General features: G+C 41.1%; 2 protein-coding genes across 8 annotated transcripts in view; both read left to right on the top strand.

Moving 5' to 3' along the window:
• The first annotated feature begins 546 nt into the window (after positions 1 to 546).
• Positions 547 to 21,103, top strand: anxa11a (annexin A11a). 2 transcript variants are annotated; one of them, XM_063191526.1, is made up of 15 exons: positions 547 to 759; positions 2,471 to 2,735; positions 3,491 to 3,549; positions 3,967 to 4,290; positions 4,941 to 5,028; positions 5,289 to 5,383; positions 5,869 to 5,982; positions 8,203 to 8,293; positions 8,395 to 8,474; positions 12,104 to 12,160; positions 12,297 to 12,390; positions 12,791 to 12,886; positions 15,458 to 15,516; positions 15,630 to 15,752; positions 20,201 to 21,103. In XM_063191526.1, exons 2-15 carry the CDS (start codon positions 2,480 to 2,482, stop codon positions 20,258 to 20,260), a joined length of 1,596 nt encoding a protein of 531 aa, XP_063047596.1. In that variant the 5' UTR covers positions 547 to 759; positions 2,471 to 2,479; the 3' UTR covers positions 20,261 to 21,103. The 2 variants fall into 2 exon arrangements, with proteins under 2 accessions (XP_063047596.1, XP_063047597.1); XM_063191527.1 differs by having other exon boundaries at positions 552 to 759; positions 4,057 to 4,290.
• A 2,212-nt stretch (positions 21,104 to 23,315) lies between these two features.
• dlg5a (discs, large homolog 5a (Drosophila)) overlaps positions 23,316 to 26,250 on the top strand; it is an 87,484-nt gene continuing 84,549 nt past the window's right edge. For all 6 annotated transcript variants that reach the window (XM_063191561.1, XM_063191560.1, XM_063191558.1 and 3 more), the window contains exon 1: positions 23,316 to 24,138. In XM_063191561.1, coding sequence (XP_063047631.1) covers positions 23,838 to 24,138 — 301 coding nt within the window. In that variant the 5' untranslated portion in view covers positions 23,316 to 23,837. The remainder of the gene's footprint in view (positions 24,139 to 26,250) is intronic.

The raw sequence follows: 26,250 nt of genomic DNA, 5'->3' as shown, positions 1-26,250 counted from the left end.
GTGTGTGTGTGTGTGTGTGTGTGTGTGTGTGTGTGTGTGTGTGTGTGTGTGTGTGTGTTTACTGTTGCCTGGTGTTTCCCAGTGTGTGAGAGTTTTTCACACATTCATAGTTGTGAACAGAGATTTTATAGGTGTAGCCCTATGCGCTTTACCCTATTGTAAATGAATGGCATTAAAAAAAAAAAAAAAAAAAACTCGACTATTTTCCATCAACATAGACGGCAACCCAGCTGACGTAATTGCTGGGAGGAGTAACTGGTTTGAATTCTAGAATTCTTGTGTGCTAAATTACCCTGTTACAGTAGGCTACGGCTTATTTGGGTACAACAGCACATTTGCGCATGCTCCAAATACATACTGCTGTAGGAATGGATGGAATAGTCTATTCCTGTCTCCGGCGCTAAAATGCTGTTTGACTTCTTATACATAATTAGGTTCGTATGGTAACCTAAATGGCTCCAACTGCTGGTCCAACTGGAAAGAGTATAGAATAGGTTTTCATACTAAAGTAAAATTTCCATTCGCTGGGTCATGCGACAGGCTGCGTCACTTTTTCCAATGTCATGTCGCTGAGTCACTTATTTCAATCACATGTTTATTCTGTTTTTAAGGCGTCCCAGTACTCAGGGTCAGTATCTATGTATGTATTCAATTGTGGGTGTAGCACTTGAACGGAAAGTGTGAGTCCCACCCACTTTGGCTCAGTACACATTACATTTTCGTCTTCCTGAAGAGTTCATTCCAGGAAGAATCGCAGCGGTGAGTAACTACTTTATAATAACAACTATAACTCATTTTCACTTGTTGTACCCCACTCGGTAGCTCATTCCAGCGTTGACACACTTAGGAAGTGTAAAACTTTTCCGGACCAGATGCGTAAAGGTTGCTCTTTTTTAGCGTTTTGCTGTAGATTGGCCTAGCGATGAGGTCGTGAGAGAAGCCTACTTCAGAATACGTACAGTAGTCTGTTGTAGCCTAAGCAAACGCGCCTATGTCGAAATGTTTGTCTTAAGTTTTGTATTTGTGTTACAATGTTGCAAGTGGCTAAACCAGTCGACTGTATCTATAAGGTCGAGATAACGATAGCCCAGAAGTGGCATCCGTCAGTGACAGTCCAGTTGTTGGTGAAGGCCTGGGTGTGCATAGCCTACCAAGCGTTTTACGACAGACACTATTTTAGTTCGCTAGAGTCTACTATAGAGCTAGAAGTAGCGTTTGTGGCACATTTGCGATTGAAGTGGAAAGAGACACGAATGTGCCCATACATCTGTCTCGCAGTGATATTTAGAAGAGCATGGTTTAGAAAGAGCATGGGCATGTGGCGTAGTCCTTGGTTTGAAGTAGGTTGTTTTCGCCTTTTGACAGACACAGATGGTAAATTGTATTTCTATAGAGACAGTCATGGAAATTCTGTTTTTAGTCACGGAAAGGCATGGAACACCAAGGGATTTACAGTAAACACGCGCACGCATGCGCGCGGGCAAGCTCGGGATGGTGCCAATTATTATTTGGCTGCTTCAAAAGTACAAATGTTGCAAGGCATGGCAACTTATAGAAGTGCAACCGTAACCGTATTTGTGATTGTGTGGAGACATTCGGTGTAGTTAGTTTAACCCCTGCAATAAATAAAATTAAATCTTCAATTAAATCAACCTTCTAGACATCGACTCCATTCATGCATTCGTGTACTGTAGCCTACAGTGTCGTGGTCATGGTGATGTGTAATGGAAGTGGGAGTTGTCTTGTTCCACTGATGTTGTGAAAGCTAACTGATAAGATTATCCTGCATGTCATACTGGCATGGGTATGGCATGTTTCCAGTGACACACGTCTTTACACAACATATAGGCCTACAGCAGATGTTAATAGGCTACCTGTGCTTTATGGGCGTGTCTTTACAAGCTTCTTAAAGGTTAAGGATAGAGTAAACTCTCTCAAACCTTAAGAAGCTTGTAAAGACTCTTCTCTTCTGAGATTCTCTTCTGAGAAGGGTTGCCTTCATAACAAACATAACCAGATTCACCAGCCCCTACTCTTGTTTGACTGTGTACTACTCTGCATTTTACCCACACATTACATGTTGCTGATTATTATGTCTTGCTTTTCGTTCATTGTGTTGGATAGAAGTGCCAGCTAAATGTAATATTGCCCAGTGCAATGTCTTAAACAACGGTGGAATGATGGAAACTTAATCACAACATGTTTGACATGCTATGGCACTGTGATAAAGTGCTTGGGATATAAAACCTGTTCCAAAGACAGAAACATACACTATTCTGCGGAGAAGGTCTTACATTGTATAACTACCTATTTGTTGCCCATGTAAACAACAACAACATCAGCAAAACCTAACATTCACCATGTGCAGTGTGATGGTTAAACATCTCTTTTTACTGTGTTTCTTCTTCATTGTGTAGCTCAGGTGTCCATCCATTTTAAATCAAAATATCGTAATCATTTTCCCTTTCAGGCAATAAGAATGAGTTATCCCGGATATCCCCCTCAGGCCGGCTACCCTCCCCAAGCCGGTGGATACCCACCCCAGCCTGGAGCTTATCCTCCCCAGCCCGGAGCCTACCCACCCCAGGCTGGTGGTTATCCCCAGGCTGGTGGTTATCCCCAACCGGGCTACCCAGCTCAGCCTGCGGGCTACCCAGCTCAGCCTGCGGGCTACCCTCCTCAGCCAGGCGCATACCCTCCACAGCCAGGCGCATACCCCTCCATGCCCCCTGCAGGTGAGAGCGCCACACAAGTCCATGACTAGCAGAATGCTCGTGTAACTGATGTGCTCTGTGCTATAGGCTTATTTCTGGGTTATGCAATTGGAGCCTGGCATCCTAGCCATATGCTTAAAGCGGCCATTTGAAGGGTAGAGGTGAATCAATCAAAACAATGTTGTGCTGTGAATTCCTTTTATCTGAGTTGCTAATTTTAGCCAACGTATTTGTGTACAAAGTTGATTAAATTAGAATCTTCTGTTTCAGTGCATTGCGTAGGACGAATTTGTGGTTGGACCATTGGCATCTGAAACTTGTATGTCTGCCAACATCTCACAGTGTTTGGTCTCTTGTCCATTCAGGAGCAAGGTTTAAAACTGGACCAAACGGTCTTGTGACTTGTCAGTTTCTCTGTGTACTTCAGCAGATTTTTTTTTCACTGGATAGCATGTTTTTTCAAGTGTTTCCCCTGCTTTTTTTTTGCAAAGAATCATACGGATCTCGTTAGGCCAAACTGTGTGTCATCACAACAGTCACTGTTGGGAAGCAACCATTGGCCAGTCTCTCCCAGGCTGTTTTGTGTATTCATGCAGGAACACTGGCTAATCATTCAGCTGGTGCCATTGACATAGCTATCATCATTCCCATATACCCTCCATTAGCACTGTTTACATTCTCTGGCCAGGGACAATTGTGGCGTTTCATGTTGACTTCTTACTTTGCCACACTACCTGACCTTGTGGTGCTGTCTGCTTTTCTGTGTCCTTTTGTAGGAGCATGGGGTGCTCCCATGTCAACCCCTGGATTTAATGTTCCTGGTATGCAAGGAATGGTAAGAGAAATCCCCAGGAATCGTATTGTATTCCGATTCCATGTTACATTCCAATTCATCGTCTCGTGGGGAGATTATTGCATCATGTACATCATGTGCTTGCAACATGCAATCTTAACTGCAAATTTCATGAAATTCCTTCTCTTTTCTTTGGCTAAATTACCTCTTAATTAACTATTTCTTTGCAGCCAGCTATTAGCATTTCCCTTAAAATCTTATTGACTTTTAATTAGCTAGTTAAAATCTTGTCAAAAGCTTGCGAAACCCCCTGTCTTTTTCCATCCTTCTCTCAGTTTGACCATTCTAGTTTCTTCTCCCATCTGCGATCTGTCCCTATGCTTTGCATTCTGTGCTTGCTTTCTCCCTTTTTCCCAACTTCCTCTTCTTCTTTGCATGCAAATTTCTTCCATCACACAGACCATGTCACCTGCCATGGGGGGCTATGATCAGTCCGGGTGCTATGCTGGCCCTCCCCCTAACCAACAGCACTATGGCCTGTACCCCCAGCCAGGACAAGGCATGCCCCAAGCTGGCCCAGGAATGGGCTACCCGGGTGGGCCACCCCCGGGCCAGCAGATGCCGGGTTACCCAGGTGCACCTGGCCTGAACCCTTCCATGCCTGGCGGGTACCCCAGAGCCCCGTCGCCAAACCCGTCCATGCCAGTCTACCCCAAAGTGCCTTCTCCCAATCCGTCCATGCCAGGCTATGGAGGAGGCGCTCCCATCGCCCCTGCGGTCAAGGTGAGTACCTAAATGAGGACCTGTGATAGCTTTTAGAAAAGGTGGAGAGAATTCCAGCTTGAGAACGGAAAATGCTCTTGACACATCTCTGATTCAATCATTGCCTTGAGTAGCTGATGTTCACCATTTCTATTACTCTGCCAACTCTCCATAGTAGATGTCCCAGCATGGTTGATTGTTGCAGATATCAGTTTCATATACAAGATTTCGATCAGTGTTTATAAGTGTTTAATTGAAAGATCATGAGGTGGTAGCCATCTTTGGACCACCACCTTCTTGGCAGCCTAGCCGTCTGCTAATCATAATGTACCTGTTTTTTTCTGTGATGGGACACTTTGAGTCATCAATTAAGAAGTGCAGGGCAGGATCCATTGGAAAGTCAATGCCTGTCAGAGTAGATACTATGTCTACAATTTAGTCCGAAAAGACAAAACATCTGGACAGCTCCAAACACAGTACTTAAAAGCCCACACAACACCAAATGGGCAAATAGTACAAACGTGTGAGAAGTGAGGAGCTACTCCCATCAAGTATCACTTTCGGGGGTTCTTAAATAGCTGATTCTAATAACCACACCTTTTGAGCTAATTAATTACATCACTTTTGTCACAAGCAATTTTCAAGGCCCAAACATTTTTTCTCACCTCTAGAGGGGATTCAGAGGCACCATCCAAGACGCCCCAGGAGCTGATCCTTTAAGAGATGTTGAGGTTCTGAGGAAAGCCATGAAAGGATTTGGTGAGTACAAAGCTCATTGAAGAGTCCAGAACATGTGCATGATAATAAAATGGCACCAAATGCACAAAGATGACAACTATAATTATAATATACAAAAGGGTTATGTTGCGCTACAGTACATATTCTTTGGTTTTCAGAGCTCTGTGTTGTTCTGTAACACATCAAACTGTTTTGCCATATTTTTTTATAATTTAAAGAGTAGAAAGATGCTTGGAATTAATTGTAAGTTTAACCACGTTTTGTGCCAATGTCGTCCATAGGAACTGATGAGGCAGCCATTATCAACCTGCTTGGCAGTCGCTCAAACAGACAGCGTGTTCCTATGCTGGTAACATTCAAGACTGCATATGGAAAGGTAAAAACTCTCAACTCTACTCAAAGTCTTTCTTGGTGAATAGAATACACACTGAGAGCATTCATATTACAATAACACACAACATTTAAGAAAAGACTGCTTTCAATCAAAGATAATTCTTACATAGCAACACGTTATCCCAATAAAGCTTTTTGAATTTGAACATATTGGAACATATGACCAATATTCTCTGTATATAGTTAATCCAATGAGATAATTAAAATAGGAATGTACTGTATGTGCCATTTGGGGTGTAGATGACAATGGTCTAAACAGATCAAATCCGACTGAATTTTGGATCTGTGTCAACATTAATTGAAGTGACTCTTCCAGTCAAAGAACAGGTGGCACTTGCTGTGAGACTGGTGTCTGACTGGAAGGACATCTGAGCCCCCCCGCACTTCCAATTTTAGACCCAGTCCCAGAATAGGCTCAAAAGGGTCGCATAATGATGACGAACTTGTTGAATTTTTTTCTCATTTCAGGATCTGATTAAAGATCTGAAGTCTGAGCTGTCTGGCAACTTTGAGAAGCTTGTCCTGGCCATGCTGAAGACACCGGCCCAGTTTGACGCCTACGAGCTCTACGAGGCCATTAAGGTCAGAAAAATGTCCATCAAAGCAGCACGGGATCATGCCTTTTATTTCCTGTTTCACCCAATAGGTGTCATTAATGCCGTTATAATGACCTAATTTGGTACAGTGGAAATGAGCACAAACTTCCTTTTCATTCTGTTTATATGTAGGTTAATGGCTAACTCAGTCCACACTATTTACTTTGAAAGAGAATGAGAAAGTTTTATCCATCCATACTTGACCAAAAAGGTGGTATAAGGTGTAATAAATATGTATGAATAATGATGAAAGGTGAAATAAGTTTGTGTATAAGTCAACATCGGGTTTATTTTGTTTTGTTTGTGTGCCTCCATTATGGAAAAGGTTTTTATGTCTGAAGACTTGGATAGCTTGTTTGTGAATAGATTCTAGAACAGATGTGTTTGGTTAAAACAAAAGCGTAATTTCTTGTCTTCTTGGTATGTGAACATGTGTAGGTCTTGAGGTTTGAGGTTTTGCTACGTGTGTTTAAGTTCCTGTGGAAGCCACATATGACTGACAGTCAAAGAATACTGAAAGTTCATGTTTTGGTTACTTCCTGTTTAAGTCTTTGTTGAGGTGGAAGAGATCAACATATGGCAATAACTGGACAAGTGGCATTCAATACAGAAAGTACAGTATTTAGCAGCCATTTGTTGTGATGCCCAAATTGTGTATATTTAGGAATATCTATTTCATTGCTAAGTGTTTGTATTGTGTTAGTAAGTGAAAATGTAATCCATACAGACAGAAAGACACACTGTGTGACATTAACAAGTAATTGATACTTAAATGAGTTGATGAACAGTAGGAGAATGAAGGCCCTCTTGACAGACGCTGTGCTGTCTGGGTGCAGAAAACCACATTAGCAGATCTGTTGTTTCAACCCAAATCAGGAAGTCTCGAACATTCCATGTTTACAATACAAACAGCAATGAATGTCTGTGTGTCTGTTCTGGACTTGATTACTGGGTGAAAGACTTTTTTTGGGCTCAGATGTCAGCTGGAGTAACGGCATGTAATGCCCATAAATCAATTAGTAGTTGGTGGTTGATATGCTGCAATGAATATGCTTCTTAGATATTCCACTAAAAACAAACAAACAAAAAAATCCATACAATAGTGGCACTGGCTGCCCTGACGTGTGCTTCTGCTGAAACGTCACTGAACAGGTAGCTGTAGCTTTAGGCCAGGGGCAGAACAGAATCACTGTCCATGAGGTTTCCAGCCCCCATCTTGCTTGGACGTGCATCACAGTCGTCACGGGGATGTCGCCCATGAACACTCGCAGCACTGGCTACCCAAGACAAGATTCCAATTTAGAGCTCTGGATTATTAGCCTGGCGACGCCATCCTATGTACTCCACCCAAAGATTTTGGTTCCACATCTAGTCTGGCGAAACCCTCCTAGCTCGGTTCGCTTACTGTTTAGCCAATCAGCAAACAGTTGAGCGTGGTGACGCAGAACTCACCTGCAAAATCTGTTACTGATAGGTTAAGGTAACACTATTCACACTTTTGTTTCGTTATTTGTATGCTTTTGCAACACTATATTGTAACAGTCATGCTAATAAAGCACAATATGGGTTTTAAATTGAATTCGGAACTCCAAAGTATTTAAATGGTAGAGTTAAACCAGACCATCTGTCACCCTCCACAGAGACGGATTCCTCTTAGCTTTCGCCAGACTGTTTGACGAAGTCAACAGTCGTCTTTTGCCCAGGCTACTGGATTATGCCCTGTGCTGCGGATAACAGTAGGTTCATTCCCATGAACACGATGGAGGAGATGAGGTGAGGTCTAGCCAGCTGGTGGTGAAGATCACTGGTGTAAAACTGAGTCGGAATACTGCAAAGTAGATGGTGATCTGGACTCAGATTGCCATAGGGATTCTTTGATGAGCTAGTGTGGAATTGACCCATAAGTAGGCCTATTAGGGATGCTGTGGAGGGGGTTCACATGAGCTGGTCTCTGGTGCTGGGGTAGCTAGCTCAGGTGTGGAGGGATCTTCTGTACTGTGGGATGCTTCTTGTCTTTAGTTCTCTAAACCACATGAAAAGACACTTGGAAGATACTAGGAGGAGGCAAAGTCATTTTTTTCATGGGAAATAGTTGGCAAATATTGACATTGTGCTGGCGTGGCATTGCATCATGTTGAGCTAGACACTTTTCTAGCACTTCACGGGGCACACATACTGTATCTTGACAAGCTGGTTTTCTCTCCAGGGAGCCGGCACTGACGAGGCCTGCCTGATTGAGATTCTTTCCTCCCGATCCAATGCCGAGATCAGAGAAATAAATAACTTCTACAAAACAGGTATGTCGAGAAATACATGGGGGGAATGCTTTCTACCACTCAGGAAAATGCCCTGCAGAAGGTTGAAAGCACATGTTGACTGGAATGCCCTTGTGTTTTAGAGTTCAAAAAGAAGCTGGAGGATTCCATCAGTGGAGACACCTCAGGACATTTCCGCAGACTCCTGATTTCGCTCGCCCAGGTAAGTTACATTCCTATGGTAACGCTGGTGTGTTGAAATGGAATACTACAAGGGCAGGTGTGTTATGATTCCACCATGTCATTGTTATTGCTGAACTGATAAGCAAATTGTCAGTTAGTGTCAGTGGTGCCTTTTGAATTGCATGACAATACCAAGACCTGACCACCACCAACATCTATTAGATTGTATTTGTCCAAGTGAATAACTAGATGGTTAGTTTTCATGACTTGTCTAATTTTGAAAAAAGAAAAAAAAAATAGAAAAGTGTTAACAAAAGCAGTTTGAGAGAACGTTATCTGTCAGCTGAAATTGAAGGAAAGTTTTGAATGAAATATGGTGGCATGCAAAACTGGTTTAAGGAACATGGTAGCTGACATCATCTCTGATTTAGTTGAAAGGTGGGCGCCCAGAACAGACACCTTGCTTGTCAGTTTGGAAATAGTAACTGCTTTGGGAACAAGTACAAACCCCAACTCCGATGAAGTTGGGACGTTTGGTAAACAGTGAATAAAATCAAAATGCTATAATTTTCAAAACATTCAATCTATTCATTAGATGGAGAATAGTGAAAAGACAACATATTAAGTGTTAAAACTGAGAAAAAATATTGTTTTGGGGGACATATGTATTCATTTCTAATTTGATAAATCCAACACGTCTCAAAAGAGTTGGGACGGGGACAATAAATGGCAGCAAATGTCGAGGAAGACTAAAAACAAAACAAAAGACAACACTTAACAGTTAAATACATTAACCGATGAGAAGATTTTATATAAAAAACAGTGTTAATTCCTATCTTGGACATGATTTCACCAGCTTAAATGGTGGGTGTATTCCTTGTCATGTTTTGCAATGTTTTCCTTTCTGTAGTGCTTACAGTGTGACAGGTCTTGACCAAAAACCCACCATTTTATCACCTGCTGGTCCTTATGATGGAGCCAAACTGTTAAAACATAGTAGAGAATGCAATTTGACCTTACTATGTGGCAGTAATCGAAGATCTCCCTTCAAAATATAATGCATGAGTGGCTTTTCATGCTGTTTAAAACCCATTTATACCATTCAGCACTGTATTTAACTCTACAGATGAGTGAGAACATCTTAACCAATGCACTACTGCACCCGCATGCCATCATGGAGGCTGACTTTTGAAGCTAGCACTAACACAAGTTGGATGGTCCATTTTTACTGTAGCACAGGATGTGCAATGCTCTATTATTGTCAAAAAGAATGGACTTCTACAACTTCTGCTGACTTCTGTAAGCAAAGGACAGTTTCCCATGTCTTCTGGGTCTATTTCAAGTGAGCTCAGGTGCTTAGGAGAATGTTACACCCCTGGATCATTTTCATGCATTAAGCATTCTTAATATGGTCAATTTTCAATAGCTCTAATTCCTGGAGTGCTAGAGTGAGACTACAGCCAATATATATTTCATGATGTCATGAACCTATACAATGATTTTATTAACAAAAATATGTCTTATATACACTCAATCGTGGCAAATCAAAGGGAATTCAAAAATGTATGTAATAACTATGGTAATTATTCCCTTTGCATCTTTAATTCTGAGTGACTCACCCTCTCTGTGATGATCTTATACCTGGACACCTATATTGTCCGTCAGTACAATTAATTTTGAAATGTTCTTCTTTGTTGTCTTATTTGGATGTGTACTAAATTTCACTGATCCCCGTCCCAACTCTTTTGAGACGTGTTGGATTTATCAAATTAGAAATGAGTACATATGTCCCCCAAAACAATATTTTTTCTCGGTTTTAACACTTAATATGTTGTCTTTTCACTATTCTCCATCTAATGAATAGATTGAATGTTTTGAAAATGATAGCATTTTGATTTTATTCACTGTTTACCAAACGTCCCAACTTCATCGGAGTTGGGGTTTGTACAAAGAAGGTAGTTCCTAGCCAAATATAATGCAGAGAAACAAAGTAAGTAGCAGTTACGACAGGAACTGTAAAAAGTAAACAAATGAATAAGTGGAAACCCTTTCATATTGTGATATAATGGTGAATCTAGAAATTCCATCAGCTAATGAACACAATTTACAAAATCGACTACACGCACCCAAATCCCAGCATGTGGTTGGGAAAATGCTGTGGAAATTCTCACCACAGTCACATTTTTCACCTGGTGTTTACAAATGGTGTTATCGTCTGATGAGAATTTGACGCCTCTGAAGATAGGTGTGAGAGCACACAGCATGCACTTCAGATCTGGAGGCTCTCACTGCACTGCATTCATGATGCAACCAATCCAGTTGGTTTTTGCACCAATTTGCACCAATGGAATACTGTATTCACTCATTTAATGTTTTTCCCACACACACTAAGACGCTAATGTTCCTAATGTCAGAGTATGACTGATATAGTTGTTTATACAGTTTGAACGGCATGCTACAATGTTCTCTGGTAATTTAGTCAATGCTACTTAGTGGAGAACAGAACCCTTGTGAAAAAAATATTTTCTTAGCATTGTGGTTGAAAGATGATTTAAGAAAATAAGCAGGTTACTACGTATGTGTGGAATGGATGTGGCCAATCGGTCAAAGACTTTTTCATTTCTGTACTCATATGTGTGTAATAGAGCGGCCTGCAGACCAAACATGCAGTCTGTAGTGGCACCAGAGATTAATTTACTCTGTGCAACAGCTGCTTGTGTATTCAAAGTTTTGAAGGCCTACTCAGCTGCGGCTTCATTTGACACCACCGGTATATGATGTTTGCAGTGCAGTTCAGTGCTGTGTCAAGCTGACTCATACTATGATATATCTAAATGTCACACTCATTCAGTTTGCAAACACTGAGGAGTGATGTTCTGTAAAAATGAGTGTGAATCCTAACCATTCTCACTGAATCTACAGTCACAACTGTTCATAAACCGTTATACAGCCACAAGTTATCTGTAAACCTCTCCTACTGACATTTTCACATCGATCTCAAACAAGACACAAAACTATTACATTCTGTGACTTGAAAAGTGATGGGATTTCGGCTATCATAATGTAATTCTGATTGTAGCCAAAGACTGACATCATGCCAAAACCAAACACGCCCGTCTGCTAGGACCCTAGGCGAGGTACATGTATTTAACTTGTCAAAGCACAGCCAAGAAAGTTAAAGGTCAACTAAGCAGATATTATGCAATTCAGCTGCCTCTATTGGTATAAGGTCGTTGCTCGAAAATATAAGCTATTCCCCCATACTTGTAATTTTTCTCATTCCAGTGTGCCAGCAGCTGATACAAACATGATATTATATAACTCACAGTATGATTTTCTTATGGCTTGTTAGTCGTAAGCAATGCTGCTTGTCATATCTCGCACGACTTTGTATGTACATTTTGCAAGTGTGGTTTTCAACCCACAGACGGTTGAGAGTCTTCACTCTATCGGGTGTTCAAATGACTAATATTAGAAAGTTACTTAGAGCTCCTTTAATGCTCATTGCCCAGGGTGATTTCCAGATGAAACAATATGTCACTCTGCTCGGAGAGATCTATTGCTAATGATAACGATGATGACCTCTGCATGATCATTGGGTTTGAATGAACAGTAGTTAAATAAAGAGGATGAGAATGTGAATAACGTTTAGCTTGTTTCTCTTTGAAGGGAAACAGGGATGAAAGGGAAAATGTGGACATCTCTTTGGCTAAACAAGATGCCCAGGTGAGATTTACATTCATTTTTAAACTCCAGGCATTTTAATGTTGTATTTGTTGTTCCATTACACCTACTGTGTGAACTACTTTTGGACAAAATATTTACACATTATCTATTCCCTGATGTGTATTATGTCTGGTAGGCTCTGTACTCTGCGGGGGAAAACAAACTGGGCACAGACGAGTCCAAATTCAATGCTATCCTTTGTGCCAGGAGCAAATCTCACCTCAGAGCAGGTACAGTATGGTGAAGTGAAAGGCAATGAGTTTTCCATTCCTCATGAACAACAAGGGCTTTGTGTGACCAGAAGTGTGAATGTGTATCTCTATCTTCACTGTATGTTGTAATTGATTGTACAGTTGGCAAGAGGGAAATAATTATGTTCATATCTCTGAGATGTATCACATATACGGCAAACTAGTGGAAGTTCATTGAGGATGTTTAGTTAATCATTGCAATATTAAGTAAATTCTACAGCTTCCTGTTTCTACATTGTGGTTTGAGATGATTACAGCAAAGTCATTTCTCTGGATGACTTGGTTATATCAGGCACTGAGATGTCATATTTACATTAAAGTTATTTTACTTTGACTAAATGATTCCCTTCTCTCTCTTTTCAACTGTCTTTCTCTGCAGTGTTTCATGAGTACCAGCAGATGTGTGGTAGAGACATTGAGAAGAGTATTGACAGAGAGATGTCTGGTGACCTGGAGAGTGGCATGTTGGCTGTCGGTAAGGAAATGATTACAGCTCATGAATAATCATGCACAACTGAAAACCCAAACACAGACATATATATATATTTTTTTTTTTTGTCCATTAAAACATGTATTAGCTGTCATACTAATCAAGAATCGTTTAAAACATAACAGTGCTTGCATGTCTTTTGCTTTGTAATGCATCGACTTATCAGTGTACAAGAAACGATTGTGCACAGTTGTCAGACTCGCTGCTACTAATCAAATTCTTTTGCTTCCCTGCCGTGTCATAGCTTGCTGACTCTGTGCCGGGTAAAGAGCTTTTGAATTGCAAACACTCCACTGGGACATTGCACAAGGGTGATAGCACAATAGCACAATAGCTATATCAGGGGTGGCAGTGGGGCATCAGAATATTTAACAGCTTGGTAATGTGATGCCACACTAATCAAAATGTGTCCTCCCCACAATAAAAATTATAGTAGTATACAATTAAACTACACATAATAAAATTCCACCTCTGCTAGCCTTTGAGCTATTATACAATCTAATCTAATCTACTATTGCTACTGCTAATCTAATCTGCCATGTACTGCCACACTTTTGCACTAGTAAAATGGAATTTGTTATACTGCTTGCAGACTTTAAATGTCACAGACACTTTTTATCCAAAGCGACACAGTTACTTTAGGTACAGACTATTGATTTCAGTTCCTGAGGGAATGCGGGGGTAGGTGCCTTGCTTGGAGGTTCTTTCATCAATGGGAATTTGTGTGAGATTCAAACCTGAAACTTTTGATTTCATTCAATGCCAACTTTCAAAATTTAGGCCACAGCTACCCAATTCACATTACTCCATGCGCTCAGCCCAGCATAGGCCTACTGAACATTCATGCACACCTAGAAACATAGAAATATAAGCAATAGTTAAGTTATTATCAAATCTAACACCTAATATACTGCATGCCCTTTTCAATCTTGGTAACATTTTTGCTGAGTAATGTTTTGTTTTATCACAGTGTAGTGTATGCAAAATGCTGTGCACCGTTGACACACTTGCTGCTAATAGTCAAATTCTTTTGCTTCCCTGCCATGTCATGCTGGGCAGGGTAAAGACTGTTGGGTTTTACAAATACTCCACAAGGGCAGTGCACAGAAGCGATATACTGTAGATCTGTCAGTGGTGTATGTGTGAAACCACTGTCTGGATTTTAAAGGAACAGTCCACCATTTTCTGATTTTCGCATATTTGCAGTATTTCCAAGCATTATTCATGAATGTGCATATCATTTACTTCTCAGTTTTTTTCAGTAATTAGATTTATTGGATCAGAATTATTAGCATAGCTTAGCATAATCACTGGAAGTGAATGGGGACAGTAGCATCAAGACACAGTGATCACAGGACAGGATTAATAGCTGTTTTGCACTCTGGTGAATTTTAAAGTACTTTATAAGTACTTTGATGATGTTTTGTTTGCCCCCATAGACTTGCATTGTTATGCTTAATTTGGCTATACTGTTAAACTAGGAAATGGAAACACATAGAAGAAAATTATTTGCACATTCATGAATAATGCTGCAAATACTGCAAATATGTGAAAATCAAAAAAGGGTGGACTGCTCCTTTAAAGTTTGAATATGTGATGCCACACCATACAAAATGTGGCATAGTGGCCTGAAAGGGTTTCTTCTGTATTTTGCTTAAAAAAAGAAATCTCCTAAAATAAAAATCATACTTCTGCTTTTAGTTTGAGATACTGTAGGTCACGCCATCAAAACAATCTACTTTCACAGTGCATATAACCAGCATCTACATATTGGTGGCATTATTAAATAAATGAAGGGCAGAATGGTAAAGGACCAAAACTGCTACCTGACATAGTCAAGACACGGTGACACAGTCACAGTAAAATGGTGACAATACTGTTCTACACTTAAAGATGACCATTTAGTCTCTGGTGTTCAGTAAGCATTCAACAAAAGCCATTTTAACCCATATTCATTTTAGTCACCCTTTGTTCAATGCCTGAATTGGAAAGCTGTTGACTTGGGCCTTACACAAGAACCTCACATGATAAATCTTTTATACCGCCCCTACTACCTAAACATTATTTCAAATTCATGTCACCTTGATTTATATCAAGGCCAACACCTTAACTGAAACCAGTTATGACACACAAGTAGTATTAGCTCATAATGTGTGAAAGGGCTGAATGTTCTTGTCTGAGGCCCACTTGTGAACCGTGTGTGATTGCTGTGCTTGGTGTGCATCACTGTGTTCTCTCTGGTGCAATATTTTCCAAGTGATATGCTTTTGAAAGCAGCCCAACAAAGCACCTCTGAAATGGCCTCGACCTTCATACTGAATGTCATATTAATATTAAGGTCTTGGACAGGATTGTCAGTGAGACAAGTTGACAGATTAGTGATCTGAAGGTTTTAACAGCCTGTCACCCTAAATCATTTGATGTTATTGGTGTTGTTTGTTACAATGTAATATTTTTAATTCTGTCTATTGAAAGCACAGACATAATTCATATACCAAATAGAAACCATTTGTGGTATTTTCATGTCCGACTTACTTATTTTTCTGTCTTATCTAGTTAAGTGCATCAAGAACACACCAGCGTACTTTGCTGAGAGACTGTACAAAGCTATGAAGGTAAGAAGGATGCATCATTATGGCTTATGGTGTGTGATCGGTGAGCAGTGAGGACCGATGTGGAGATGTTTTGAAGAACAGTGCTGTGGTTCTGAGTTGTGTTCTGTGCGCAGGGTGCTGGGACCAAGGACAGGACCCTGATCCGAATCATGGTGACCCGCTCTGAGGTGGACATGCTGGATATCCGACAGGAATACATGAAGAATTACGGGAAGTCCCTCTACAATGCCATATCTGTAAGTTGCGTTTTTTCCTTCCTCATCACTTTCCTATTAATTCCATATCTTTTCATCTACGGATAACAGCATAAACAATATGCTGCTCAAGTGTTCCCTTTCACCTGGAAACTGCCACAAAATTAGCAGCATCTGGTCGATCCAAAGAGAGACATTAAACTTTTTTTTGAATGTTTATACCCCCAACAATTGTGTACAGCACAAGTTGGATCAAAGAAATACTTGTTCCTCAGACTAACTAGCCTCGTGTAACAGAACCACAAATGGAAAACTTGACCCCTCTTCTCAAATGGATTTTGACAGAGCTGTCAGAGAATTTGGAGTGTAGCACCCTCAAGTGGTGAGGGCCCTGTCCTGTGCTTTAGTGGTGGTGTGACAGCTCACTTCCTTAGTTGAAACAATAATGTTTGTTTAAGATTCTCATTCATGGATTTCCTGTTATCATGCTGTACTCGACAGACGTGTGACAGAGATCTCCCGACCGAATGTAAAACTATTAACTGTAAGACAAGATCCACATTCATTCAGTTCATGCAATACAAAGGAATTGAGTTCAGTTGCATGCAACTGTATATGCAATATGGCCATTTTGTCTTGAGAGTCGTTACATTTCTAAACTGAGAAAGTGTTGGACCTCCTCTGTTGAGGAACAGAATGCATTGTCTTAAGCTCTTCAAAGAGACCCAGTTGCTTGCATCTTAATTATGAAAGATCCAGGATGATGTTTGTACATTTTCAGTCAGTAACATCAGGCAGATAAATATTTTCCATCTCAGGTTAGACCCACTCCCAGGCCAAAATAATTTTGGCCTCTGGCGGGTGGGACTAGTTTAGTAGGCTAAAAGTTTCCCAAATGGGATGATAAAAATGAGATTAAATTAGATTAATTAATGTTTTTGTTTTTAATCTAGTTACATTACTAATGGAAACATAACATGACTGTAACAGCATGTTTCCGTCTACTACTTTGTGTCCCAAAGGTTTGTGCACCACACAAAACGTCTCATCAGATTGTAAATCTTCAACAGAATGCATTTATTAAAAAACTTGGTGTATCCTCTCAGCATCTTATTTATTGGCCACAGGCTCATAGAATGCACAAAGTCCTTTGGAAGGGAGGGCTCAATATTAGCCCTCGGATTGAGCTGCTTTACGTGTGTGGAGGTAGAGGGTGGACTGTGGAAGACCCGACTCTTTACAATACCCCAATCAATGCTCAATTGGGTTGAGGTCCAGGGAGTTGGGTGGCCAATCCTCTTTGTGCAGATAGTCAAAAAGCTGCGTAGAATACCGCTGTTGAGTTGTATAAGCAGTATGTGTGAGGGCAGGGGCGTAGCAGCCACATTTGGGCCCTATGTACAGTCAGCTCCAGTGGACCCACCCAACCATATATATACAGTCAGAAATCTGACTGTGTGTGGGCCCCCTGTATACATGGGGCCCTGATGACTCAGTTACACTTTACCCGCCTGAATGACACCCCTGTGCGAAGGCACCATATTGCATGAACACCAATTCCGCAGGCCTGTTGAACGTTTCCCTAGCTGCGACAGGCCCACATTTCAGTCAGTCTCGGAAGTACAGTGAGGAGAATAAGTATTTGATCCCTTGCTGATTTTGTTGGTTTGCCCAGTAATAAAGACATGATCAGTCTTTAATGTTAATGATGATAAAATGTATTCTAATATTGAGAGACAGAATATCAAAAAGAAAATCCAGAAATTAGCTTTAAAGAATATATATTAATTGATTTATATTTCATTGAGGGAAATAAGTATTTGATCCCCTGCCAACCATTAAGAGTTCTCATCCCGCGGATCAAATGGCACTTCCAATCAACTTGTTATCGGAATTGAACACACCTGTAATAGTAACCTGCACAAAAGACACATTGAATCTGCAGAATCCGTCCATAGTATCGGTCAATCAATAAAACTAAACTCGCCAACATGGGAAAGACCAAAAAGCTGTCAAAGGATGTCAGGGACAAGATTTTAGAACTCAACAAGGCTGAAATGGGCTCCTGGATATTAAGGAGCAAACTGTCGGTGCATTTCTTCCAGATTTTAGGACATACAAAATGACCATCAATCATCAATCCTAGGCCTGTCTGTGGTTCCATACAAGATTTGACCTTTTGGGGATTCAATAACCAGAAAAACAGAGACGGTATTAAAACGGTATGGGAAGAGCTAGGAAATTATCTCAAGGCAGCTGGGACCTCAATCACTAAGAAAACTATTGGAAACACTTAATACCACAGCAGATTAATATCCTGCAGTGCATGTATCATACCCCTGCTTTAGAAGGATCCTGTTCAGGCTCACCTGAGGTTTGCCAATGAACTTCAAACTGGATTAGGATATGATTGGGAGGTGCTGGAATCAGATGACACTAAAATCAAACTGTTTGGCATTAACACAACTCGATGTGTTTTGACGAAGAGAAATGCTGCCTATGATCCAAAGAACAACACCTTCTCCAACATCATACATGAAAGTGGTAACATTATGTTTTGAGGTTGTTTGTCTGGCCAAGACACAGGACAACTTCATACCGTCAAGAAATTGATGGAGGGAGACATGTAAACGGACAATGCTGCATGCCAACCTCTTTCCCACCACCACTAGACTGAAGGTGGGTCATGGATTGGCCTCCCAATATGATAATAATCCATACCATACAGCCCAAGCAACGAAGGAGTAGCTCAAGCAGAAGCACATTAAGGTCATGAAATGGCCTAGACAGTTTCCAAACATTAACCCTATAATAATCCTGTGGAGGGAACAGAAGCTCCCATTTGCCAAGCTACAGTCATACAACTTCAATGATTTAGAGCTGACCTGCAAAGAAAAGTGGGCAAAAATCCCTTCTAATATATCCACAAACATCATCATTAACTAAAAGAAACATCTGACCTCTGTACAAGAAAACAAGGGTTTTGCCACCAAGTATTTTGTCCTCTTTGACTAGAGGGGTCAAATACTTATTTTCCTCAATTAAAATATATTCTTCAAAGTTATTTTCTGGATTTTCTTTTTGATATTCTGTCTCTCCATATAAGAATACATTTTATCATTAATATTATAGACTGATCATGTCTTCATTAGTGGGCAAACCAACAAAATCAGCAAGGGATCAAATACTTATTCTCTTCAGTAAATGCCCAGTGTTGGGGGGGGCGGGCAGCATGCTAAGCCCCCCACATTTGGGCTTGCATGCCCATGGGGACCCCGGTTCGAGTACGGACAGGGTCATTTCCCAGCCGTACCCAATATCTCTCTCCAGCTCATTTCCCGTCTCCTCTCACACTATCCAGTCATGATAAAGGCCCCAAAAGCCCCCAAAACATACTAAAAAAAACAGTGTTGATGATGGTGCCCTGGGCTACAACTCAGACAGCCCTAAAAAGTTAACCCCCCAGGGCACTGAGCCTGGCCTGTTCAGAAGATGGTACTTTCATTATGTTGTTAAAGTAGATCTGGTGGTTTTGGATGTTGGGAGAGTTGGAAACAAGTAGCGAGTTTCAGTTTTCCCTGTCTCTCGAGGTCATTTTAGCATATTGCTTTGCAAAAGCACACTTCTCCTTTTGCAGTTTGGTAAGGCGAGGAAGTGGCAAGGAAACTTGCAAAGGAAATGGCTTAAGCACAGACTTGAGACTCTGAAAGTGGCAGACAATGACAATGTTGACTCTTGGGTGCATGAACTTTTGGGACACTGTATGTATTATATAATGAACCAATAGCCAAAAAAATAGATATCGTACTAGGGCTGTAACAATACACTCCTCTCACAATTCGGTTTGTATCACGATTCATGACCTACGGTTTGATACACCCCACGATTTCACATTTGCCAACATTATAAACTTCATGAATAAAAAAAAACTATGATAGTTTATAGGTAGAATAAGTTACACGAGGCTACTAATAATTTGTAAAAGTTTCTATATAATAATGATGATGCTTGGAAGCACTATCACTTCATATCCTGTGGTTGTTTTCTGGGCTGATGGGTATCAAAACATTAAAAGGGAGTATCACGATACTGCCTCCTTGTATCACGATACAGTATCGTGACCCTGTGTATCACGATTTCTCGGTTCGATACAATATCGTTACAGCCCTATATCGTACTGTTGCTCAGTTTCTCCTCAGGGGCACCCCTTGCATACATTTTTAGTCTAACAATATCATGAGACATTATCTTTCCAAGTACATTGTGTGTGTGTGTGTGTGTGTGTGTGTGTGTGTGTGTGTGTGTGTGTGTGTGTGTGTGTGTGTGTGTGTGTGTGTGTGTGTGTGTGTGTGTGTGTGCGTGTGCGTGTGCGTGTGTATTATAGTATACTGTAAGTTATATAAAAAGATCAGATGTGTGGATGTCACCACAAATGTTGTTGTGATAAACCTTTATATATGTAATGTTTTCTCTGTTGTGTGACATGGCAGGGTGACACTTCAGGTGACTACAAGAAACTTCTTCTGAAGCTTTGCGGGGGAAGCGACTAAGTGGATGACAGGCACGGCGATACAGTACACAGCAGATCATCTGACAGCATTTACTTGCTTCACACACATTTATTTCATGCCAAGTATATACTTCAGAACCATATTATTGCATGCTGCATTCAGCACTTTCCAGCGCGCAATCTATATACATTTCTTTACATATTGTTTTTTACAAGCTTTTTTTAAAAGGATATATTCAAGTGCCATGTATGAGAACTTCTATGCAAATATGCCATCCGATTGATTGACTAGACTGTTAGAGCAGAGCATTGAGTTTGTGATACAAATATTTATTTTTTACATATTTTTGCAGGTTCTTTCCCAAAGACTATATCAAACAATCAAGATATTATATGCTGGCTCAAAGTCATTTTAGAGTGTGTAATGCTACTGAGTTTACGCAACATGTTTACCTTTTCAAATTATTATTTTGCAATAACTTGCCAATCTGTCCATTGCACAATATTATGTTTCTTCTTTTTTGTATAATTTGAATATTTACAATATTATTATCATCCACAACATTACCATCCTTCTCTCCTATGCCCTTCATCACTGCTACAGATGCCATTATCACATGTTAGAGTGGATGCTTTGTTTACAAGCGTACTCATGAAATATTTTGCCGCTGGGCTACCTTTTCCAGTGTATGTTTTTATATCTGTATTTCTTCTATTGTATTCAGTCATATTTTTCTTCTGAGATGCCATATCATTTTGTGCTCAATAATGTTTTATATTACGACCAGCAGGGGGCAGCGATGTCATTACTGAAATGTAAACACTGTATGGCAATAAGACAGAAACAGAATGCATGAAGCCATATTAAAATGTTTCAAGCTCATATGTATTAGTTTTCTCTTTTGTCATGTACATATCACGGCTAATTGTTACTACTGGAAGCACAATTTACATAACAAAAAAAAGATCCAAAATGGCAAATGATTTTAAAAGCGATATTACTTTCAGTGTCTTTTTTAACTTGTATTGTCAAATGTCCGTAGCCTATATCATCACATCCATTTTCCATTATCATATTACATGTAAAAGGTGATGTGAATGGTTTTCTACCATATGGTCACAGTTTTCTAACACTTGTATTCAGCTCCAACTTTAAAACAGATAAAAGCACTTCCCCTAGGATAACCTATTCATAGCTTCCAAAAGATTACGCATCAGAAAAGAAAAAAATCATATCAGACCCAGACAGACAAATATGACTGAAACAATCATTGTTAATCCAGATGGCTTGAGAAATACTAACCGTCTGCTCGTCAGCAGTAATCCTCTTTTTTTTTTTTTTTTTACATGATCTTGTATGTACTGATCAGGGCTTATATAGCAATTCTACTGAAAGTAAGCTGATATAATAGGCTATATCAATTATATCATAAATAAAATATTATTTTTAAGTAGATAATGAATAGAGTCACTCATATACTCTGCTCAACCTCTTTATGTGGCAATATTTTCCAGTCGGTCTATCAGAAAACTCCAGGGGTTTTTATGGGACCATCACCAATGGCTCTGCATTATAGCAGGGGACCCCATATGAACATTGTTTTTTTAATGAATTACAGATACCATGATCTGTAGTGGTGCCACTTTCCAGTTCTGACTCCTAAAGTGCTTACGATGGTGAATTACTATAACACATATGGGTAAAATGTAACTCACACCATGTTTTGAATAAGTGAACATTATAGACATACAAGTGAGAACCCATAGTTATCCTCACGGTATGCAATGTTGGCACTTACATATCAAGACAGTGTTGTGTATTTCCCCCCACATGCAGTGTTTGTGTGTTGATGAATCCAAACGCCACTTAAGCAGAAGGCTGTGCTGCTTACACCAGACTTCAGGGGTCTTGAGAGCGCAGCTCTTTCCCCTGCTTTGTTGGTGCGGTGTATGCATGTGCTGACTGTAGAATGAGCTGTGCTACAGTAGGCACATAATGTGCCACTGCAATTTATGGGCCTTCCTCGCAAATCCACATTTAAGACCCTCCTACGGTAGAGGTGATAGTATAAGCTTCCCTGATCACCACGGCATAAATACCAATGAATCACCCTCTTCGGGCCATTCATTTCAACTCAATTCAATCAGAGTAATCAGACTAAGCACTCTGGTAACAATCACTTTCTGGATGATGAAAAATGATGCAGCTTTGAGGTTATTTTTAGATGACTGTCTACACTGCTCTCCTGTTCTTTTTGCCAGTGCTGCTGTGGCTGTTGATGCTACAGCATCTGTCGGCAACCTCACAGTCCTTTTTGTAAATCTCCCTAATCCAGACTCTCTCGTCCTCATTAAATGGAACAGCACATCTGCACCTTCTTAACCAAAGGGACCCCATATATGAATTTGAATGTGCACAGTTTAATCTCAAGCTTCATTTGTATAATGATGTACTAGGTTAAGTAGCATCAGCCTAGGGTGAGAGGTTGACTATAATTATAATTACTGTTGTAACGGCCAACTTCCTTTATATTTTCCTATTCAGCTGTCCCCTTGCATCAGTGAAAGACCAACGCTCACTGTATTTCCTGCAGCAGAATACAAGAAAATGGCAGAGAAAAACAGCACATACATGGCAGGTGTTAAAAAGGGTTTTTTTGTGGTGCCTAGACACTGACCATGCCATGCATGCATATTTAAACCTATTGACTTTATGAAATATGCCATGAAATATGCTAAGACAAATGCTTACTTACTTCCCCAGTGTTTTAATAGGACAGGCTTAAAACAGAAAAAAAATCAAACAAAACAGGTGGGGCATAATAAGGCTATCCCAAAAATATGGATTCAAGCCAGAGAACATTCCCTTACTCTCGATATTTTCAGCAGAAATTTTGTTTAACTATTTCCTCTTTGTATCGCGACTGTAATTTGCAGGCTCGTGCAGATTTCACTTCATAAAACCGCTGCGCAGGTGGTGTACGAGAAGGGGTTACAATGTAATGATTTTATTATTCATGCTTATGTCCCTACAATAATGAAGGAAGGGAAACGGTTACAGCACGCGTGCTACACGCCCACCAGAAAATCAGGTGTGTCTGTAGGGAAACCCCGCCCTATTTTACCTTACATGGCTATTGTAGGGTGTCTTGATTGACAGCGTGTAGCAGCTGCTCAGCTGCCAAGACATGGCGGAGGGTGCAGTTTGAGTGGGGGACGCACAGAGAGTTACTGTAGTTTTGTATCAGTTGAGGTGCCACGGAGCATTATCAATGGCCAAGAGCAAACCGTAAACAAGCCTGGCCGTGCTCTCAGTTAAACTGCAGGAGAAAATGGACGAAGTTGCGAGACGTAAGTAAGCTGGGGAAATGTATCGCTGTTCAGTGCTGTCAACAGCCTTGGGCAACAAATATGGCTTCTTGTGCCTTTTTGTGTATATACTAAAAATCTGGCGCGCTGTGCCATTCTATACAATGGCTGAGGTGTCGGAAATCCACAAGTGACCGGAAAGAAGAAAGTTCTTGCTTCGTTATCGGTTCGTTTTAAAATTAGAGGCGAGGCTAGGGTTGCTATCGATAGCACGCTAGCTGCTTAGCCAAGGAACTACACGAACTGCAATGGAGCCAAAGCACAAAGAGTTGTTAGACCAATGCCACCAGAACTTACTAAAGTCCATCACCGACGCGGACAGGTTGATAGAGTTACTGACTAAATCCGGTACTCTCAGCCAACGGGATAGGTACGAGTTGGATCAGAACTGCTCATCTAGCACCGAGAAAGTGGAACAGCTTTTGAAGATGCTGATGAACAAGGAGAGTGACCATTTCCTGGACCTGTGCGTGGCACTGGAGAAGACCTACCCTCACCTGTACTCTGCCCTCTTCACCAATGGGGGTGGACCTGCCGTGGACCATTCTGGTAAGTCGCCAGCAAGCAGCATCCCTTGACCCAGTGATTAGAAGGCGCCTCCAACACACCTACGCCTGTGTTTAGAACATGTGCGTCCAGTCACATTGCAGGAGCATAGAGGCGTACATGGCCTCGTTAGTTACATATTTATTTGTATACAGAGACCCTTGTATTTACGCGGAACCCTTTCCTGGAATGAACCAGCAATTGCATTTAACATGAAACCTGCGTGCAACGTGAAGAATCAATGTGTAGACCGTCCTTTGCAGACTGCTGAAGGCAGACTTACAGCGTGCAAGCTGTCTGTCATCGCTGTGTGATTTGGGTATAGCCTACTCATGACCTCTCTTTGCAGAAGTCTTGCAGAACTACCCACCGCATGCTTTCTATGAAATACATACACTCGAGACTCATCATTGCAATTATTGAAATCTATTCAAATGATATGAAGACACTTGCAGTGTATTGTCTTGTCCTGTGTGTTGCTATCTTGAGTTTATTTCCAAAAAGTTTGTCTCCCCTGTCCACTTCTAACATGCAGCATCAGTTGATGAGTCAGATCCATTGTGTGGCACACCCACTCACACACCCACTGCCATCTTCTTACTGAAATTCTCAATCAGGGGCCAATAACAGAATGAAACAGTCCTGATGTGTGTATGCATGCCTGTGCAAGCAGCAGATGGACTTGCATTGCAGATGCAAATATTTTAAAATGCATAAAAAATACATTTTATGAAACGAAAGATCCAGTGCATTTAGACAACAGTATGACGATCAGCTGTTTCAGTCTTTAGGATTGCACAACGCATAGACAGACGTGTGTTAATAGGTAGCAGACATAACCATGGCTCAGACGCCACACATGAGATGGCCCAATACCGCAAACAATAGATGCAAAAAAGCACCATGAGAAAAATAAGGAGCTACAGCTACTACTACTACTACTACTACACTGATTCATTCACATTACCCCCCCCCCACACACACACACACACACAGACACAGACACACATACACCCACATGATTTCCCAACCTGTTTCCATGGAAACCAGTGTTCCACCATGCCACGGTATATCGATCTGAACATGCTTGTATGTGCCGCTGCTGATCATGCCATACAATGTGTGTGACGCGCTCATTCCCCTTCAGTCCCTCATCTTGCAGCCCATAGTATCCGTCTTTAAATGGACCTGCTGGTGATGGTGAGGGATGCAGATTGTCTGTGTGCATGTGCTGAATTCTTCCGTCCTGTTGCCTGTTGTAGTCTTTCCCTCTTTATATGTTTTTGGGGCCTTTGCCTTTTTATGATGGTATAAGACAGAGAGAGAGATTGGGGAAAGATCATGAAATGACCCAGACTGGATTTAAATCAAGAGTCAAACATGGTTCTGTTCAGGTGTACAGGCGTGCTGCGCCACAGCAGCTCTCCTCTCCCTGTTTTTAAATGAACCCACTGGTGGTGCTGGTGCTGGTGAGGATGAGTGGCGAAGAATGTCTGTTTTGACAGCCAAACAGCCTGTCAGCTCGTGGCGATGATGTACGCCACGCAGAGCGCATCAGTCTTGATGGCGGTGAGACAGGCGGATGCTGCGTTTAATAATTAATTCTCTTTTATGGCCGAATTTAAAGATGCCCCATCTACTCCACTCTGCTCGTCCTGCATTGTCAGTCATCTGACACCACCAGCGCGGCCACAGTGGAAAGATGGTGTGCCGGCAGAGAGAGGTGTGGAGAGAGAGAGAGAGAGACCGAGAGAGAGGTTTGGAGAGGAAGAGAGATTGGGAGAGAGAGAGAGAGAGGTTTGGAGAGGAAGAGAGGTAGATAGAGAGGTAGATAGAGAGAGAGGTAGAGAGAGCGGTAGAGAGAGCGGTAGAGAGAGCGGTAGAGAGAGCGGTAGAGAGAGCGGTAGAGAGAGAGGTAGAGAGAGAGGTAGAGAGAGGTAGAGAGAGAGGTAGAGAGAGCGAGAGAGAGGTGTTGTTGGTGTCATAAGGCTTCTCTGGTAGACAGGTGTGGCTGTTCTCTGTCTAATCAATAGTGCGTCCTTGTGTGTCTCACAGTGCAGAGGATATAAACTTTAAAAGGTGCTACAGCCGTGTAGCAGATGCTGACACCAGTAC

Source organism: Engraulis encrasicolus, chromosome 24 (assembly GCF_034702125.1).
Source record: "Engraulis encrasicolus isolate BLACKSEA-1 chromosome 24, IST_EnEncr_1.0, whole genome shotgun sequence".
NCBI lineage: Eukaryota > Metazoa > Chordata > Actinopteri > Clupeiformes > Engraulidae > Engraulis > Engraulis encrasicolus.
Note: the sequence above shows the minus strand (reverse complement) of the source record. Positions and strands in the feature narration are given on the sequence as shown.